The 21,246-nt window shown below is 39.2% G+C and overlaps 1 protein-coding gene across 3 annotated transcripts in view; it reads left to right on the forward strand.

The window, feature by feature from the left end:
* Positions 1–21,246, forward strand: part of LOC128385366 (ankyrin repeat and BTB/POZ domain-containing protein 3-A) — a 198,104-nt gene that overhangs the window by 127,599 nt on the left and 49,259 nt on the right. For all 3 annotated transcript variants that reach the window (XM_053344235.1, XM_053344233.1, XM_053344234.1), the window contains one exon: positions 11,714–11,863. In XM_053344235.1, coding sequence (XP_053200210.1) covers positions 11,714–11,863 — 150 coding nt within the window. The remainder of the gene's footprint in view (positions 1–11,713; positions 11,864–21,246) is intronic.

Genomic DNA, 21,246 nt, shown 5'->3' on the forward strand with positions numbered 1-21,246 from the left:
CACAAATACTTGTTAGTTACATGAGTTCATTGTTGGTTTGGCTCTGAACAATAAGAAAAATATAGAAAACCACCAGCCATATCCTGTAATGTAGTTTGACATGCTGGATATAATTTGGGGATTTTTGAAAAAATAAGTTACTGCGGTCTGAGTGTTCAGGATCCAGTTCAGCTACTATGACTGCGAGCTAGTTCAGGCAGCCCAACTCCAGCTGCCTGCTTAATAATAATGGCGGCATACTTAAGTCGTCAGTGCTCTGCTCACACACACTTTGCATGCATACCGACTGTTCATTTAAAAGTTTCACCTTCACCCCAGCATCCTTTAGGCTCTAAGGAGGGGGCAAGGGTGTTGCTGTGAGAGATCAGTGTTTCCTTGTGGGGAGTGATAAGGTCAGAGCCTAACACCAAACACTAATGCTGTACATATTCTACATTTAAATAATAATCTACTCCGCGTGAGTTAGAGCTCCTTTATTCAATTTTTGAGGTAATCTTGTTAGCACTTCATAAACATCTCCATGCATCTTTTCCCTGACTGTGTGATTAATTATATATGAAGTCAATGACATGGTCCTAATCTGAGTTACCCTTGAATAAACTAAGCTTGCTGTCTGTTCACATACAGAGCCGATAATTCCTGCTGAGGACAGTCACAGTTGTTGTTGTGCTTACGCAGCAAGTATTTTATTGTATGCATTACTTTAAAATAACTCCATTCACTGAAAAAGACTATTGGACACGGTTGAAAGTTCAGGGAATAGCTGAGTAAATGTACCTTGCATTTAGAAGAATATTCACCACATATGTGTGTCCCCAAGCATGAATCTCCACGCCTCAAAGTAAAATAAAAATAAAGTTTATGAACTGATTTCTCCTCATTTTGAGTCGGCTGTATGCCAGCAGCATGATAAAGAAGCAGATGAACTTTTCCTCAGCGTGCTTTATAATTTGAATATTGTTCAAGATACCGATCTTGTTTGCTGAAGATAATATAATAACTCACAGTGAGACACAACATAATATTTTGCTCACACAAGATAAGAGAAACACACAAATCTTTTTAGCATTTTGCAAAAAAAACATTATGAAACAGACAAAGAGAGAAATAATGTAGTAAATACAATAACTGGTTACATAAATATCAGTACGTAGGATATAATTAAATCAGCTGAGACCTATATAAGAAGAAAGAACAGCTATAATAGACACACATACAGTATGTACTTACACACACATGAACATACATATACTCATTATATTATTGTCTTAGTTATCACATCTAACAGGAAGCTCATCATCAGAAATATTGTGTGTTGTATATCTCACCAACTTTCAAGGATATGAACTTGCTTTCTAATTGATGTTGTTGTATGTATTTAATGTGCAGGGTCCTTCCATTTGGAGTTAATTAGATTATAATATTTAATAATTAGATGATCGTTCCCCTTCCCATACTATTACTGGATATATACCTGGTGTATCATTATACATTATATAGTCTTATAATATATCTTTAGCTTTGTTTGAAACTCATTTTCTAAAATGAGAGAGTTATTAAATCTCCAAATACCAGCACTTTTTTCCCATCCTACTCCCTAATGTCATTTGTAAAGGTGTGTGATGGCCAGTTTTAATGCTTTTAACTGCACACAGATCTTGAGAAAACATGAAGTTTAAATAATCAAGTCTTGAATAATTTCCTGAAACTGAGGAATAGCTTGTGTAATCCTTTTAAATTGGATTTAAAGTTCGCCGTACATCCGCTACTCCAATATCTTTAGAGAATATCCTCATCAAAAGTGTGTCCTTCTGGGCTTGAAGTTTTGTACCACTTTGTGAATCCATTTTTACATTCATCAATAAATTAAAGTCTCCTCCTAACATAATTATCCCTTTACTTTGCACTGTAATTAAATCAATAATCGTCTCAATTGAACCTTCCTCAGGAGCTTATATATATTTAATAGTGTTATATCTTCTCCATCTATCTTCCCTTTCTTTGTATTTTCTACCTCAAATGATGTTCCTCATCACATTTATAACACCTCTTCTGGGTAAGTGGTAGGATGAATAAAAGACCTGGATATTTAACAGTTTTGCTAATTTCTCAGGTTCCATTTTAGACAATTGTGTTTCTTGCATAAATACAACACCTCCTCCTTGATGTTTCATTTGTGTGAGCACTTTGCACCTCTTAATTGGCTTGTTCAAACGAGCAAATTATGTTAATGTTCATACACTCACCACATAATATTGTCTGTTTTAAAGTAGTACTCACAGTTCTCCCATTTTTATTTGACAGCCTGTCCTGCTGACTTTCTAAACCCTTGTAGATATTTTTAAATTGCCCATTTTGTAAAAAAATTTGAATATGTTCTTACATTTGCTAAGATAAAAACATATTCCTCACTTGTGCTACCAAGTGTCCAAGATAGCTGTCCAAAGGCTTCAAGGCTTGTGTCCATGCATGGATATTATGGTCTTTTGCTAAGAGGTGCCTTTAGAGTATCTGCATCTGGTTGGGTGACGATAGTGTCAAAATAAAAAAACAATACAAGCAAAATGGATGCAACTATTTAAGTACCATTATAACAAAAAAAGCATTTATGATTTCCATTGACAGATATTTAACATACAACCACACATAAATCAAAACCCATCTTAAATATATATGCACACACACACACACACACACACACACACACAGTCCCAAATGGACAACCCCAAAATAAATAAACACAACAATAGACCATTGTTTGATTTACATTTATCACATATTGGAGACGCATGGAGGTGAAATTTATGCAACACTACTTTAGAATAATGAAAATGATGAAACGCTTTGAACTGAATTAACCCCTGTCTGCTATTAATTGAACAGCTGTGGATATGTGAGAGTGCAGTGCTCCATATATTAGCAGCTAACACAGCATCCATTTCCCTTTCCCAAGCCTTTTTAATATAGTTGACAGATACAAAATCCTTCGAGGAAAAGCTCACACGTTTAGTGATCAGCTTCTTAGTCTCTGGTGAGAGAGAAAGCAATTATAAAAGAGTGTGTCTTTCACAAATAGACTCAAAGTGGGGAATTTTCATCCTCAAAAAATGCCTAAGCTGCATATAATGAAAAAAGCTGGAGAAGGGTAGATTATACTTTAAATGACCAAAAGGTGCCAAAAGTGTTGTCTAGCAATGAGGAATTTCCATTTAATCTTCAATGTATGTCCTTAATTATAGGATATATTTAATGTGCATAAGTTTAAATTTTTTTTACATAATATAAAATATAATTTACCATGCCAGCCTCTTGGAGACGACCCCCTTCTGTGAGTCAAAAAGGAAAAGCAAAGCAAAAAAAACAAAACAAAAAGAAAAATTAACCATAATTGTAGACCCTACAGTAGTTTCTCATCTTAACAGAAGTAAGAAGCCTGTTAATCGTGTGTGTTTGTGTGTGTGCGTGTGCTTGTTTTCCTTTTTTGGCGACATGGACCTGACTACACACTGACTCATGGGGGACTTGAGTAACCGTTGGGACCCAAAACAAGGTCCCCACTGGCAGAGCCTGACCACTAGGTTCAAAACAGTATTTAAACATGTCCCATGCTATTTTCCAAGAAGTCCTCAAGAGGTCCATTTACAAGACAAAAATCTGTGTATGTGCGTGTGTGTTAATACCAGTCTTTTCAGTTTATAGAAGCTCTCGGTTTAGAGTCGTTCCTTCCCAAAGGGAGCAACAGTGTCCTTGATGATTGGACCATTCAGTTCAGGCACGAACCTCATGTCCCATAGAGCCCATCAGACTAATCCACGCTGTTCTTTTCAGGCGAGTTCTGCTTCAGGCATCTTGTAGTTGATTTCATGAGTTGAATACTGCTGCTCCAAGCATCGAGGAAATCTTTGAGTGACAGGAATCTGATATCCCTCTGTTTCAGTTTCTTTATCTCAATGTATTCTTGCAGAGTTTGAGAGTGGTCATGTTCCAAAAAAGAAAAAATCTGCTTTTCTTTGATGTTCTTCTTCTTCCAAGCGGGGTAAAGCAGGCTTGTCAGGGTCATCGGGTTATTGAGTATTCCCTGAAGTGACCTGTGGGTTGTTTTTATCCCAAGATTGAGCTCAGGGGATATGTTTAAAAGTCCTCAATGCTTCATAGTATTGGCTGAGCACATTGTGCAGGTGTGTTAACCACAGTGAGAGGTATGAATAACTAATCTGATCTCATGACATAAATATAGTTTTAATGAATGTATAAATTACTTGAAGCTTCAGAATTTCCCTGATCAAAGTGACTTTAGCATCAGTGGTTTTAACTTTCATCCACAAGTAATTAACATGAGTCTTAGCTCGTTGCCAATTGCTATTATTAGTAGTGAAATTATACTTATATACGTCTTATTGTAAAGGGGATCGACATGAGGAGGTTTTTCACAGCCAAGAGCTGAATAGTGGCAGTAAAATCAGAAATTCAATTACAGTTCCAAGTAGTTACTGATAGAGGGGCAGTTTGACCCAAAATCATAGAAGCCTAAGCAGATAATCATTGGTAAAAACTTGTTTAGTGGTTTGACATATGCTTTATGAAACTGTGGCCCCCTCAAAAAAAAATGACCAGGACTTCCCTGCTTGTAAATAAACCGGCTAAATTCATAAACACATTTTTTCCTCTCCATTGTCTACATCCAGACTAAAGCATCATTTTTCTCCCCGCCCAAAAACTGAGCTTTTTTCCAAAACGGCCTCCAGAGTGTGCAAATCTGAAAATGCAGAGGCCATTCTTTGTGAAACTAAAGAAAGCAAACGGTCCAATTTGCATAAAACTATTATGGTGATGCATTGCAATTTACAGCATATCTTCTTTTAACAATTGAGACAAACTGAATAGTTTGAGCTTCTGACGTCACGAAACCTCCACAGAGAGCTCAAAGATTAAATCATTAAAACATTTATAACTAATTAAGGTCCTTTACATCGCTTCTATAATTGCATTAACAGATTGTATAGAATAAGATATTGTTTGTGTCCACTCAAAAGCTGCTCTTTCTGTTACTGCCATGGGCTTCTACCAGCAGCTGGGTCATGGATCTATGGCTGACATTTGCAGTTAGCCTGTTGGGTCGAGCCGTTTAATCATTTTGGCCATTTCACTGCTAATGTGCTCTGAGTCCCGAGTACATTCATTCATTATTGATGAGAGAATAAATGTCTCCCCAGTATACTGGATGCAGCAATTACCCAAGTGAATCATCCCCCCCAATGATGAGATGTTTTTTGGTCACCCATGTGTATTTATCTCAGGGGCTTAAAAGACACAGAGCTGCTGTGGGGTTTTTTCTTTGTGAGTGTGTGTGTGTGTGTGTGTGTGTGTGTGTGTGTGTGTGTGTGTGTGTGTGTGTGTGTGTGTGTGTGTGTGTGTGTGTGTGTTTGTGCTTTCCTTACAGTAAGAGAGAGAGAGAGAGAAAGAGAGAGAGAGAGAGAAAGAGAGAGAGAGAGAGAGAGGGAGAGAGGGAGAGAGAGAGGGAGAGAGAGAGAGAGAAAAGAAGAAGAAAAAAAACACAGCTTTTTCCAGCACAGCCAATCACTACGCTGTTAGGCAGCACTCGCCTGTTGCTATGGTAACTACCTGTTAATATTCTGGAAGAGTTTTCTCACTGACAAAGGGGAGAGCGCCACTTTCTCGCTACAGACAATCGATTGGACATTCCTGAACAAAATAAGGGAGCTGAACCATGTGGTTGGGGTGAGAATGGCGCTACAGTACCAGCACATAATGGAGCTGATGGTTCATACTGTAGCTCTCAAAGTGACCCAATTGACCTTGACTTATCGCTTAGAGGAGCGCTGGGGATGTCGTACATGTGGCTTATTGCAGCTCAAAATGTCATCCTGTCACAATTGTTATACAAGCTTAAGTTCTTATTAGGAAGTAATTTTCTTAAAAGTGTTTTTTTTTTTTTTGGTCTGACTTCCAGAGATTTCTCAGGAGGAGACTGCTCAAAGGTCGGGCATTAAGGAATTGGGCTTTCTTTACTCCGAGTGGTGAAGGCATTCAGAAGGAATTGGCCGTCTGTCATATAATGGGATGGCATTGATCTCGAACCTCATTATGCCCTGAGGTTGATCTCAAACAGTCTAGACAAACCCAGCTCCTATTTCTCTTCTGAAAAGAGCTTTTTTTTTCAAACGGTGCTCCTGTGTCACAGAGACAGTAAAGTCTGTATAACGAGCTATTAATTAAAGCCACACACACACACACACACACACACACGTATTGGCCAGTGTTGCCTTTGTGCACACATGTAGAGCCACATAATTAATAGCTAAAACCCACATGCAAATGCAATATAATCATTTTAATTACACATTTACACTTTGTATTTGCAGTATACCAAAATTTAATAAATAAATGAATAAAATAAAAAGTTTTATAATGTCAGTTGTGTGAAAGCACTTGGCCCCAAACTTCAGTAAAGTCAGCAGCAGATGCGTCTGACTCATTGAAAAAATGCACAAATTTAGAAATGTTTTTCCCCTTATGCTCAGGCAACAGGTGCCAGGTGTAGAAAAATAACTAGAATTCAAAATGTCAAGGTGTGTCATTAAACCAGCAGTGGTTTTTTCAAAGCCTGGTGCAAAACATATTGCACTGTCTCCTATGAAACTGGTGCTCTCTGCTTCTGAACTTGGAGTAAAAGATTCTCTGGTGCCTCTTGGACCTCAGATTCATCTCTCTCAGTGTATCTGGTGAATCCGGAAAAAACACAGTGGAGATTTATTTTAAACTCTGCCAGGCAGTTGTATTAGAGGCTATTTCAACACCTGCTGGATAAAGACTGAAAAATAGGCACTTTTTTTTCTAAGTTCCTGGAGGGTTCATACCCTGAAGCTACAAGACTCTCAGCTTGTACACTGTATTGATAGAATAGACGAATCTGTCAGGTCATGCTTACATTCACCTCCATCAAGGTTCAGTAAACATTGTGTAATGATTTTTTGAAGGTTTTCTGCCTTTGGTCCACTGAACTCATCTCACAGACCATCTCACACTGGGACTGTTGAATTTATTCTTAAATTTCACAGCAGATTGATTTGACATTTTGGGGGTTTTTTTCCCCTGTGGGAAGAGCAACATTATACCAACAAGTGTTAACACTGTATGTCAACATGCAGACTCAGCATTTTTACTGCCTTTGTTCAATTCATACTGTGCTTTTATAAACATTTCATATTTTATTATGTTTAATCTGAGTAAATCCACACATGTATAGAGTCCATATTGTTGACAGTCCGTCGGTATTCCTGACTTCCAATTTAAAAGCGTCCCAGTGCATTTGCTCGGAGAAACATGGGCGCCCGCAGCAAACAGAGCTAAAAGAGAGTGAATGTACAATTTGTATTCAACAGGAAAACAGAAACACAAACTCCAAATGAATAATATTATTGCTCTGTAACTGCTGGATATGGAAATAAGCAACCATTTCCTAACAAGTTCAATATTTCAACTTAAAAGTATGATAAGAAATAGCCAATAAAATAAATTCATGCAGGTTTAACATCAGCAAATGTTAACATGCTAAACTGAATTTTGTGAGCACGTTAGCATGCTTATGTTGGCATTAAGCTAAAGAAGAAAGCATGAATCCTATTGCTTATATAGCATTGTAGCTATTTGGGGTGTAGCACGTTGTTTTTAAGATACAAAAACATGACGATAAGATGAAATATATAAAACAAAATCTTTCTTAGTGGCTTAATCAGGGAAGACATGGTGTTCTCTAATGAGGAAAAACTCCATCCTACCCTAACCCTCCATCCTACTGGCTATAAGAGCAGTTTTTGCTATTTAGTATTTGCAAACTCATACTTGTGTTAATAGCTCTAAAATAATAACACTGAAGAGAAAACATATTTGTCTTTTTTTTTCTTTTAACCATTTTCAACTCAGCAGGCTCATTTAAACATCAAAAACTTGGCTGAAATGTGTCTTCATTAACAAGACACCAGCTGTAGGCTGTAAAGCCAGATCATATAAAAAAGCTGCATCTTTGCCTCACAGTTTCTCACTTTTCGTTATATTAATGGCTCTGCTCTAGGCCGTGTGAATTCTTTTTATTTTTTTTATGTATGCTTGCTCTTCTTTGTTTCTGCAAAATCCATTTTCCAAACCGTTTCATGAATGATTGATTCCTATGCAGACAGCTGCTGTGTGTATATGTCTATACAGCTCAATATTCCCTACTTTATTTATGAGGACTTGCATGAGCAGCAGTATTTCTTCTGAGGTGACTCAGAGGGGGTCGGGACGCCGCTTGGTGCTTTTAAGTAGTCCTGTCCCCGTGACCCAGTCTCCGTCTTCATCTGCCCGACAGCAACGGAGATGAAGGCAGCCCCGGAATAGAAAATGCAGGTCATATCTGATTAGACTGTTTCTCAAGAATATACACTGCTGAACTCAACCAATTGCCTCGGAGGTCACAGAAAGATGTGGTTAAAGTGACACAGAGACGTAAAGTAATAAAACACGCCTGTAATACTTCAGAGTCTTACGTTCCCTTGTCATTTTTTTAATCGGATGTTTGTGGCGGCGTCCCGTCTTCCCTCGTTCCCCGCCCGTCCCCTTCCCTCGTCTCCAAGGGGCCAGGCTGGCTTCATTCTCACCTCTGATGTTTATTACACAAACAGTACCTAGGATCAAATATTCCTACTTTTTTTTTTCTATCTGTAGAAGCCAAGTGTTAGCGAGAGATAACATGTAGAGGGAGTGGGAGAGAGAGACTTGTTTATATGTCTTGATCTGACGGGAATGAATAATTCAGTAAAAGGCACCCCGGCATCCCAGGATTATTTTAAAAGGATAGTTTGGACAGTGGGAGAGAATATAAAATAAAAAAAAAGTTGGGGGCAATAGTGAAGATGGGAGGCCTTGATTATAGAGAGCTCTGTGAATTATTCAAACCTGTTCCCCCCCCTTTTAAAAAAAACATACAAGTGCACAGTCTCCAGCAGAGGAAGCTGTGAATGCCAATACGGTTTTGGTGATTAGAGGACACCGAAGAAATGTTTCTGTTTCACTCTGGGACAGTGGTAGATACACAGAGACTGGCAGCTTCCTTTTTACCCAAAGTTTGAGGACTTCCTGTTTCTACTGTTTGCCATCAGGCTTTCAGTCTGAAGTCTTCTTTCAGAATTTTAACTCAACTTTTTTTGGGCTTTGCTGTCCCTAGACATTTCCAGCACCGAGCATCGCAGCAGGGCAACACTGATATGTTGTTCACTCTGCAGTTTTACAGACTTTTCTTTGCTTCCCCTCTTGTTGACCTTTTGTTCTGAAAAAAAGTACTGTAAACTTCTTGAATTGTGTTTATTGATATTCAAGGAATGTATTTAGTCGACCTAATCGCTGTTATAGTGATGTAATTATGAACTTAAGTCACTTCACATTGCATCAAAATCAATGGGAATGGTTGTGTGAAGAGGCAAGAACTTGAAATCCTGCGTTATGTTCTCACTTCAACACACCTGACCAATGGCTGCTTGGATAATTGTTGAGTTGTTGGCTTTGCAGTGTGTGAAAACTTGTTGGATGCAGGAGAAAGGTGTGGTGAGAAGGGGCGTTAAGGCATTTTCAAACCTGCCTTGTTTGCTTGAATCAGTTTGGTTCCTTCTTCTGAGGATGAAGTCTCAATTCTGGAGCAGTTCATCTATGGTGGGAGCATGATTCAACCTCAATCTGACCCAACTACACGGCGTACTCTTGTACTCTTAGTTTGACCTAAATGAGTCCCGTGTTGTATACTGGAACAATGATTAATGAAATCAACAGCTGTTAGCAGCTTGCTGAAGAATGAATTTTGATCTGACCTGGACTAAAACGACAAAGAAACATGTATTTGGTCAAAGGACCTTCTTCCTGTGTTTACATTCTTGTTCTTACTTTATTCAGGCCTTAACCTTTACTTAACTATCCCTATTCTATTCCTTGCCCAAAATCTGTGTATAAAAAGTGAAAACTGGCGAAATATCTGCAATTTGGAGAATCCTGGTTTATGGTGCTGACAATCAACTGCAACCCAGTTTCACTCTGTCTTTGTTGCATGTCATTCCCCATCTATCTCTCCCCCATCATCTCCTGTCATCTCTCTATTAACTTGTGAATGAAGAATGATGAATGAACAAAGATAGTTCAATTTAGAGGAGACCCTGTAAGCACTGATTTGATGATTTGAAGACGATGTAGATGTTAAGATTAACTGGTCAAATGGCTTAAATGCAATGATTCTTGCATAAAACCAGTTCAAGAGCATTTAAGTGATTATATTTCAGTGTGAAGCAGCTCCTACATACACTTTCAAATATAGTTACTGAAATGCTGTTGAAATAAGGGAAAAAACTTAAACCTTTCATCCTGATTAATGATTTCAGGGGACTTTTTCTACCCTAATCTATAATTGTAACTACATTACAGAGCAAAACCAGTCATTTTTCTTTCATTTCTTGAGGAATTCCCATTTGAGACACACCCTAATACCAGCTGCTCCATCAATACTGGTCAGAAGCTAAAGAGCGATGGAAAAAGCTGCTATAATAATTATTGGAGACTCTAAAAAAAACTGACCTCCTGGAAAGGCTGTGGGAGAAGAAGGAGCGGGTCTCTGACAGGGGAATACTGGAATTCTTGGGCAGGACACAGTGGGAGGAATCTGGAGCTGGAGAAGTCATGCAGGGAAAACTCCTACAAAATAAGACTCATGAGCTTGCTGCACTGTGTCCGGTGCGTGGGCCTTTTGTCTTTTGTAGAGTTGGCATCAAAGGGACAAATTGAGTTCTTCATGTTATAATTACTGTTTGTTGAAAAAACAGTGTATCCCCTTGAGCTGTGCCATTAGGATTAGCATTCAGCAGGGTGCTTTTCATATTATAGCAAAAAAAAAAAAAACAATATCCCATCTGTCGTAAGCCATTCACCACAGCTAAACAATAGGCAGGCTGCAGCAGAAGCAGCACCCGAATGGATTGAACCTTTGCTGCACCTTATATACAGGAAAAACAGAGCGCACATGTTATTTCCAACATGATGTAACCGCAAAAGAAAAGGAAAAAAATCCCAATACAGCTTGTGTTCCACTTTGAATTCACAGCTTTTGAAGTAACAAATGTGGCTTGCAGCCTAATTGGCTCAATTAGAGTTACAGCTACAAACTAGACTAAATGTCAGGCAAAAAGCCAAGCAGAGGGTCATAATGAGCTACAAGAGGGCTCGAAATTCACTGTCTATTTAAAACATGATACGCGATTCTGCTAGAATCATGCACTTAGAAGCATGTAATGTTGAAAGAAACCTTTGTGTCAAGGAACTGCCGCACATCACCGGAGACAAAATAAATCAGCATCTCATTCAACGTGTTCACAATACCAGCTGGGATGTTTGCACAGAAAAATTAAGATGTATGTTATTAACCTGTGACTTTTCCTTCTTGTTTAATGGTCTAAACAAATGTTTGCTCACTAGATGCTGCATGTGAAATGAATTTAGTTTTATCATCCAGCCTACTAACCCTGTTTTGGATATTTAACTGAAAGTGCTGATCTGTGAATTCTCCTTTAATTGAACATCAGCAAAATCTGAAAACTGTAAAAATCCCTCCGCCAAAAGAGGACACATAAATTACTTTTCCATTTGTGATCTTTTGACCTTTCCTCTGTGCTGTCTGCAGGTGTGCTGAGCCTTCCGGAGAGTTTGAACCTTCACCGGGATCAGCAGCGCTCGGGGAGGGCCGGCGAAGGTCACGGCTACTCCCAAGCCGAGCTCCGCACACTGGAGCAGTCGCTGCTCGCAACGCGGGTGGGCAGCATCGCTGAGCTGAGTGAGTGTTCTTTTACTATCAGTATGCAGAGCCAAGTGCATGAACTGACATTCAAAACTGCTTACGTACAGTAGGAGTGTAATGATGGCGTCAGCTCACAGTTTGGAAGGAGAAATTGGAGAGATCACAACATTTCCACATTTGTATTCTTCCCCAGCTGTAAAAAACCTGCTGAAGATTTAAAATGACATTAAAATAGTCACATTTAAAGAGATTAAATATTGACATAAGATATTAACAACTTAGATACTGTACAGAAAACCATGCTAGCAGTAATTTTTATGCACTTTAAAGGATGGATTCACATTTTTCCTGAATCTGTCGAGTCAGCACAAATACACACAGCGACAGGTCTTTCTGGCTTTAATCATTCCTGCTTCTATACTGGCTGTAAAAAGTGATGGGAAACAAAATCCACTGTCCTGCTCCGGGGCAAAAATATATTTAAAAGTTTTTCTCAAGCTAATATGATGATTCAGCCGTCTGATTCAGTCACATCAAATGGATTTCCTTCACCTTTACAGTCTTTTTGGTGCCAATTTCCTTCTTTTTATCACTATAAATTAATCCGGTTTGGCAGTTCCAATCTGCCAACGCCAATTCCTGCGGTCATTCAGTCTCTAAACACGAGTCTGAAATTCATGAGTATGCAGGCTTTGTTAAAAACATAACATTAATATTGTCCAGACTCCAAAGTCTGGATGTTAAGGTTCTGTGTGGAATAACGTTACCCAGCAGGAAATACTTTATCTCTTATGATTTAAATCATCAACTGATTTCCATGTATCATTTTAACCAGAGTAGAAAGCCTCATTTAAGATGAGAAGAAATCTGAAACACTTCCTGTCGTCCTCCCGGGTCAAATTGAACCCATCTGTTTTGACTGTTCCTTCTTTCCTCCGTCCTTCCTCCCACCCTCCTTCTTTCCTTCCCTCCTTCCTTCCTTCCTTCCTCCCTTCCTTCCTCTGTCCCTCCTTCCTTCCTTCCTTCCTTCCTTCCTTCCTTCCTTCCTTCCTTCCTTCCTTCCTTCCTTCCTCCCTTCTTTCCTCTGTCCTTCTTTCCTTCCTTCTTTCCTCCGTCCTTCCTTCCTCCCTTCTTTCCTCCGTCCTTCCTTCCTCCCTCCCTCCTTTCCTTTCCTTTCCTTTCCTTTCCTTTCCTTTCCTTTCCTTTCCTTTCCTTTCCTTTCCTTTCCTTCCCCTTCCTTCCTTCCTTCCTTCCTTCATTCTTTCCTCTGTCCTTCTTTCCTTCCTTCTTTCCTTCCTTCCTTCTTCCTCCCTTCCTTCCTTGACTTAAGAACAACAGGAGGGTTAATACTGTAAAAGTGCAATTTAAGCTACTACAGGAAAAGAACTGTTGTACCAAGCTAACACGAAATCAGTTCTCACCATCAGATCTCTGCAGGTAGATAACTCTTTGCATGTATGTCCCTTTAAGACTGTGTGTGACGTTTGCAGGCTTCTCCCTTCAGAGCCGGATGCAATGTGAGCGCATTTTAGATGATTTAATCATTTTCGAGACATGTGACTGATGAAACGTGTCCTGATTCGCTGATATATAATTTTTTTTTCAGCGCCCTTAGCCTTAGGTTTTACGAGGTGATTTTCACACAGTGCCTAAGTTTTAGATTTTTTTTTTGTTTAGTGTGTGCCTGAGGTCATAGTGGGTTAATAGAGATTCATAAAATTAAATAGACTTCATTCAGCAGAAGCTTGTGATTTTCATTTTATGTTTTTTTGTTCCTTCCAAAATGATAACGGCACAGCTCACAGCAATAAAGAACCCTCTGTAAAAACTGGCCTAAGTTTCACTGAAAAGTTAAGTTTAGTAGATTATAACTTGTATTTTAATGGCACACCAGGACCATATTTTCAATTTATAACTGCTTTTATGGAATATTCTGGACATATTTCCTAGCAAAAGTGTATTAAAGCGACATAAATTACAGTACTTTAGGTTTACAAGTTAGCTGCTACTGTAGTAACTTGGCTACTTTCTGCTGCAGAAAAAGATAACTGTGGATTTTGTCCTCCATCACCTACATTGAAAGTTTTTATAATGATGGCTAATACCAGCTAGGCAAAACCTCTTTCAGTGTATGTTTGGGCACCTGATTGTTATTTAAGTCTGGCTTGTTAAAAGTGTGAACCTGTCCTTTAAAACAAATCCGCTCAAGGTTTTTCCACTTCCACTTTGCAAACTAGCCCCATTAGTGAGAAGGAATGCACACTCCCCGTCCCTGTGGGCTGTCATGGTGGTCCGAGGCCAACCCACGATGCTATTCTGCTGTCCCCTCGCTGCTCACTTCATCCATCCCCCCCTCCTCACCCAGCGACACACAGCAGCCAGGAACTGCTCTATTACAGCTGTTCTAACACCTGTTCATGAGTCCCGCCTGGGGACCTTTAAATCCAAGGTCACTGCCTCGGAGGCTTTTAACCTCAACTTGAAAGGAAGGGCTCCATCCTTTAACTCTAACAACCCCCACCTCCACCCTCGTCCTCTCCACAGTCACATATTAGATCATCCTGTCCCCTGCAGATATTTGTTCTATGTGTGGCTTTGTGTTTGTGTCCATTTGTCCTGGATGCTTGTTTTAACCCCCGTAGCAAATAAGCCAGCCGTTCATTTAGCATCAGTGATTAAAGTTAGAATTAACAGTCTATTTCTGTAAATACTATGACTATCACTAGTTGTGTAATGCTTGTGATACAGTAGGAAGCTTGTGAAAGACGCTCTCCTCTCTACGCAGAGGGAAAAGAAACTTTACTTAATTTTGGAAAGAAATTAAAAAATAACCTAATTAGCAGTGACAGTTGCCATGGCTGAATTTAGAAAGAAGAGAGCACCACCTCCGAGATAATCCAAGAAAGAAGAGAAGAGCTCACACTCTGAAAACTGCAGCGCTGGAACACGACAGAGTGCTGAGCAGGAAACAGGCATGAACGCTGACAATACCACCACAACTATGCTTTTATAATAAGAATGGAGAACTTCTTTAACCAAATGCCAAGGAGCCTGATGTACAAGGACCAACAGCTTTGATCTTAAGAGGCACAAGTGATTTTTAAAAAATGTGCGGTATTCATCAATTTTGCGTACCGAGAATTTCTCTGAAAATGAATGTAATATAAAAGTGCACTGTACAAAGTGTCTAAGTAAGTGGGATAATGTCATTCTGACTTGCTGTGAGTATGAATTGGATTATCTGGTGCTGACTTTGCAAAGATGTTTGACTTATTTGAACTAAACTTGTCACTTGCTGCTTGTCCTTATTAGCCATTTTTATCTTATTTAGGGTTAAGGTTAGGTAGTTATAAGGGACATGTATGTTACTGCTATGTCACAGAAACCTAAACATATATATTGTTTTAAATTTTAGTGTTTTGACTTGCATGAGGGCACATTATCTACTCTATATTGGGGCAAAATATACTGTATCATTTCAAGATGTAGACTTTTATTCAAAAGTGTCCCAATTTAACACAATAAGAGCCTATATAAAACATCTGTAGACCTAACACCCTTTTCTGATGAGGAAAATAATATAAACTAGAACATCTTATATCTACAGCAATAGTTACACACACACACAGTGGCAGTCGCCCTCCCTCGTTGCCCAATTGTTGTAGAACGCGTGCTAAGGTGCCCTCTTGGGAGCCAAAATGTGTGCTAAGGTGCCCTCCTGGTTGGCAAAACACGCTAAACTGCCCTCTTGGGTGGCAAAAACATGCACTAAAGTGCCCTCTTCAGTGGCGAGAACGTGCTGTATGTGCCCTTTTTTTCTTTTCGCCCCTGCCCTTCAAAAAGTCTGTGCACGCCACTGCACACACACATGCCAGCAACACACAAAATGACGTAGAAACACTAACATTGAACTAATTCCATCATTATTGGTAAAAATGTGATATTTTAACAATGGCTGTTCTTAATTAAGAAAACTGACAGTCTACAGCCATGTTAGCAGCTCTGTGAGGCTTTAAGATAAATGCTGATGTGACTGCATGAGTGGTTTTAAAAGATATATGGATGTTTTGTTCAGAGGGTTTTTTTCCCCCCAAGTCTCATTTTAAGCCTGCAGGGGACAGAGAAATGTCAGCCAAGTATTCTTTTAAAAAATATGAATGTGGGGTTTGCAACATGGGAAGGTGAAGAGCAGCAAAATGTAATATATGGTAGCTGCTGCATTGTTTTTTTTTTTTTTTTTGCTGCTGCCATCAACACTGCTGGTTGGCACATGCAGCGCTAATGCTTGCTATTGGAAAGCATCATTAAGGTTACTAAAAACAGTTCTGGCAAGGCAGGTTTATTTGTATTACACATTTCAATATCAAGGCAACTCAAAACGCTTTATATATAAAACATTAAGACAAAGTGCAAAGGAAAGGAAAAGGACAATTAAATACAATTAAAATATGTATTTAAGAGTTAAGAGGTTAGAAAATACAAACATGTTAATAAGAAAGATAAAATGCAGGAGTAAAAGTTACAGTGCAGTGTAATTAATCATAAGCTTCAAATTTGATTTAATAAAAGAAAGCGGAAAGTCCTCAGCTCTGATTTTGATGCTAGTATGCTGAAAATCTCCAGCCATTAGGTGACTATTTGAGGCTCCTGTTGGTGTCACTGTCAGGTATTATTAGCAGTGTTGGTCAAGATGGTGAACGAGTCATGTATTAGTACTGTTCACATCAGGCGGGGAGTTCTGGTCCTCTGAAATGAGGCCAACGCAGAAGTAACTTAGAAGTGCATTCTAGCAAAAGGCCACCAGGAGGCGACCGTTTTGGCGTCAAAAGGACTTCCGTCTCAATACAAGTCAATGGAGAATTCACCAACTTCTCACTTGATTTCTAACCTCAGTAAACGTTTTCAAAATGTGTTTATGGTCTCAATCGCTAGTTTAAAGCCTTCTTCAATGCAGTATGATGTTCATTTGGGACATTTTGGCCTCCCTGATTTTATATGTGACGATAAAGCAGGGTATGCATTAGGGCGTGGCTACGTCCTGATTGACAGGTTGATTGACCAATGTCCTTGAGATCCAGCCCTCGCAACCATAGCAACCTCCCCACTCCACCCATGGCCCCACCGCATACCCATATAAGTAGAATCTGTGTTTTTATTTTTCCCAGCATGCACCTGAAATTTTCAAGATGGCGCTGCCTAGATTCGAAACTATTGGCTTCCGAGTAGCAGTCCACAAACCAATGGGTGATGTCACAGATGTTACATCCATTTCTTTTATACAGTCTATGGTTCACATAGATAATCTACACTGCTACATCACTTCACTTCTTTTGTAACAATCATAAAAACATGACAACAAATAAAAGAAAGAAAAAAGAGATCACATTAATTGAGCAGGCTGTTTGTCAAACTGACAGAAGACGTGTTTTTGACCAGAATATAACTCTCATCTCACCGTGATATCCGTATCTCTCCATGAGGTAAATTCCAGATAATGAGAAGTCCTCCAGTTGCACCCGATCTCCTCTGACATTCACAAGTTTACAAGTTTACTTTCTCTCGGCGTTCGTCTCTTCTCCTGCTTACAGCAGCTGTTGCCGGGCAACAGTTACTGCACAACATGCACAAACTAATACTTACACTTGCAGCTCATCACTCATTAACAAAGCTATTAAATACAGTATATAATTTAAACACATTGTGGAATAATTCAGTTCAAACTTTGCATAATGCAAGTAACAATGTTATAACTGCATGTGATCTATTATTCTGCTTTGTTTGAAAACTGACCCATCAATACACATACATATTTCTAAGGTTTTTTTACTTTTAACCCTCCTGTTGTCCTCGAGTCAAGGAAGGAAGGGAAAAAGAGAAAGGAAAGGAGGAAGGAAGGAAGGAAAGGAGGAAAGAAGGATGGAAGGATGGGAGGGAGGGAGGAAGAAGGAAGGAAAGGAGGAAGGAAGGGATGAAGAAGGAAGGAAAGGAGGAAGGGAGAAGAAAAGGAGGGAGGAAGGGAGGAGGAAGGAAGGAAGGATGGAAGAAAGTAAAGAAGGAAGGAAAGGAAGAAGGAAGGGAGAAAGGAAGGAAAGGAGGAAGCAAAGGAGGGAAGAAGGAAGGACGGAAGGAAGGAAGGGTGAGGAAAGAAGGAGGAAAGAAGGAGCAGTCAAAACAGTCAGGGTCAATTTGACCCAGGAGGACGACACAAAGGTTAATGGTATAATGTTTTCTATAAAAGTCAAACATATTTTTAAGGTCTTTTTCCAGTTTGCAGTGTAGTTGGCAATAAGAGATATCTGTGAATCTATTCGAGGAAATGATAGCATCCACACAGAGTTAATGAGGCCAAATTTTCTTTTTAACCCTTTTCAGACCAGCTCATTAAAAATGGTGAGAGAATTTACTGTATTAGAGGAGAGACAACATGACAAGAATACCGTGAATATAAATAACGGAGAAAACAGATTTTGCATTTTAGCAGCATGCTGTATGTAGACGCTTATATTATTCAATTAATTATTCTAAAATGTACACAACAGGAAATGCACCGGTAATGCATACATTAAGGATAAAAGCATGAGTGCGGCTCCTCTAATTGCTGATGCAGATATGTATTATAAAACTCCTCTCCTGTGTTTATGCTCGCTAATCTGAACACATCAGTCAAAAACATTAAAGGCATTATTGTTGGTACACTCGGATCAGAAAGTAGATAAAGGAGGACCGGCTGCTGTTTGATTCCTGTTTAATGTGCCGTTTGTTTGACTCCCTCCACCAACGCTGCCTCAGCTGGGCTTCCTCACCTCCAGGGTCGCCCAGTCAAATGCTGCCAGAGGTTGACATGTGGCTCGTAACACAGTGGGCTGCCAACCCGCTCGCAGTCATTTGGGGGGGGGGGGGGGGGGGGGGGGGGTTTAAGCAGATTCTATGGTAACGCTTTCTGCTCCGCCCCCCCCACGTTTTATTATATGAACAGATTGATCTGTCGTTGGACGAATCACTGAATAACTTGAGTGTGAATCTGCTTATCAAGTGTATGATGATTGCATTAAGGGTGCTACCTTTAGCATGTTGCGCCATCTGCCTTCCTCGTTTCAGACGCTTTACAGATGATTAATTTAGCAAACAGGCGCAAAAATCTGGAAAAGCAGTTTGTCATCTGAAGTGCAGCTGGTGTTTAATCAGCCTCTCTTGTTTATGCATGTGTGTAAAGGGGAAGTCAAGTGATATTTTTCTTACTTTACTTAAAATTATAAGAGACTCAGACCAACAACAAATGAACCCTCTAATAAGTTTTGTCTGTTAAAGCTAGTTATATCTTATTCATCGGTGCTATAGAGCTCCAGGTGGCATGTTCATTTATTACCGTGAACTTTGAGATCACACATATACAGGTAGCGCTGCCATTAACAATGATTATCTTTATCTATTTATCTGACAATCTGTCATTTTGTCTATGAAATGTATAAATTATAATTATAATTTCCATTTCATCTGTTTTGTCCAATTGACAGTCAAAGCCCCCCACACGTGTCGTCCTCCCGGGTCAAATTGACCCTGTCTGTTTTGACTGTTCCTTCTTTCCTCCCTTCCTTCTTTCCTTCCTCCATCCCCCTTTCTTCCTTCCTTCTGTCCTTCCTTCCTTGCTCCCTCCTTCTTTCTTTCCTCTTTCCTTCCTTCCTTCCTTCCTTCCTTCCTTCCTTCCTTCCTTCCTTCCTTCCTTCCTTTCCTTCCTTCGTTCTTTCCTTCCTTCCCTTCCTTCTCCTCCTTTCCTTCCTTCTTCCCTCCTACCTTCCATCCTTCCTTCCTCCCTCCCTTCCTTCCTTGACTTGAGGACAACAGGAGGCTTTTCCAGTCAACTAATTGGTTAATTGACTAATCGGTGCAGCTTTATCGTCCTGTACTAGAGCACCAAATATGGATCAATCCGCAGCTAAAAATAGTCCCCAACAAACACACAGTTTAGTAATGTTTGTCCATCTGTTTTAGGAAGATAATTACTTGTTGTTTTTATATATGAAACTATATATTTAAGACCCCATCTTCAGATAGAGGGAATGGGTCTGAGGGCCACAGACAGAGCTGGGAAATATCAAAAGCGGGATTAACGCATTGTTGGTTTTGATCTTTTTTTATGAGATTTGGTGACAATAAAAAACCAACCAGACTTATCCTTTAACAACTTCACAACAATAATGAGAGAATCTAAGTGTGACGGCGCCTTTCACTGGATGTACAGTATGAATGCTCATGTTTAACTTTTTTTTTAACTCTGTTTGGCTGTGCAGACATGCCAAGAATAACACATAAAAAACCAAAAGAGGCCTTATTGAATAGAATAACACAAAACAAACATGATAAGGATCTGTTAGTGATGGTAGAGGATGATTATGGAGTTGTTTTCCTATGGAAGATTATTCTATTAGACCACAGCAGTGACAGAAACAGCAGTCTTTTCTCAATGAGTTCTGCTTCTTGCTATATAATATTTCTCAGTGGTATTTTCAACCCTCAGACAGATGTTGTTGAAATTTAAGATTTAAGGTCTAAATGGTTTGAAAGAAAACACAACAATACTCAAAATACATTTTAATGACACTCAGCAACAACAAAAAGCTGACATGAGTGCCACACTGAAGTAAGTGAAAAGAAAAACAGCATCATGAAAGTAAAAGGTGTGCAGCAGCTGAAAATAACTGAAGCATTTTACAGCAATCCAACAAAGAGGGAACTGTCAGTGAACTGCTACAGTAATGCACTGTGCTGATTGTTCTCTTTTGATAAGACATTTTTGGGGTGTGCATTAAGCTGCAGATACTACTTATCAGTCTCGTCAATGACACGTACAGTACACTCTCCACCACCTGTTGTTGTCCTTGGATTTCTTTTCAACTTAACCGAGTGCTCAATTTGTACTTCAAAAAAACACACACACAAACTCAGATAAATAATAGCCCAAATAAATGTTTTTCTCACCTGGACTCCAAAAGTGTTTCTCCACTTGTCAAAAAAGGAATTTCACCACCACTGAATTTGAAGTTTTTCTTTTTATTCCCATGATATATAACCAAGCTGCTTGAAAAATGTAATCAATTAAGAAGTAATAACATTACTTTAGTAGTTACTCAACAGCTAAAGTCATTAGTTTCATGTCACAACGTATATGTTTAACATGTAGAAAAATGAGAAAGCCTAAAGTTTGGAGGTATTAATTTATCATCAAGAGTTAGCTTAAAGGGGCAAGTTGACAATTTTTCAAGTTTGTCCTAAAAGAATAATGAGGTGCCCAATTGAACACTGTTTTTCTGTCTGTAATTGTTCCTCTTGTTAATAGCCCTGAATAGATTCCTTCATAATGCACTTTTAAAGGTGCAGTGTGTAGAATTTAGTGGCATCTAGCGAGTTGGACTTGGTAATTT

The sequence above is a fragment of the Scomber japonicus genome, chromosome 23 (genome assembly GCF_027409825.1).
Source record: "Scomber japonicus isolate fScoJap1 chromosome 23, fScoJap1.pri, whole genome shotgun sequence".
NCBI lineage: Eukaryota > Metazoa > Chordata > Actinopteri > Scombriformes > Scombridae > Scomber > Scomber japonicus.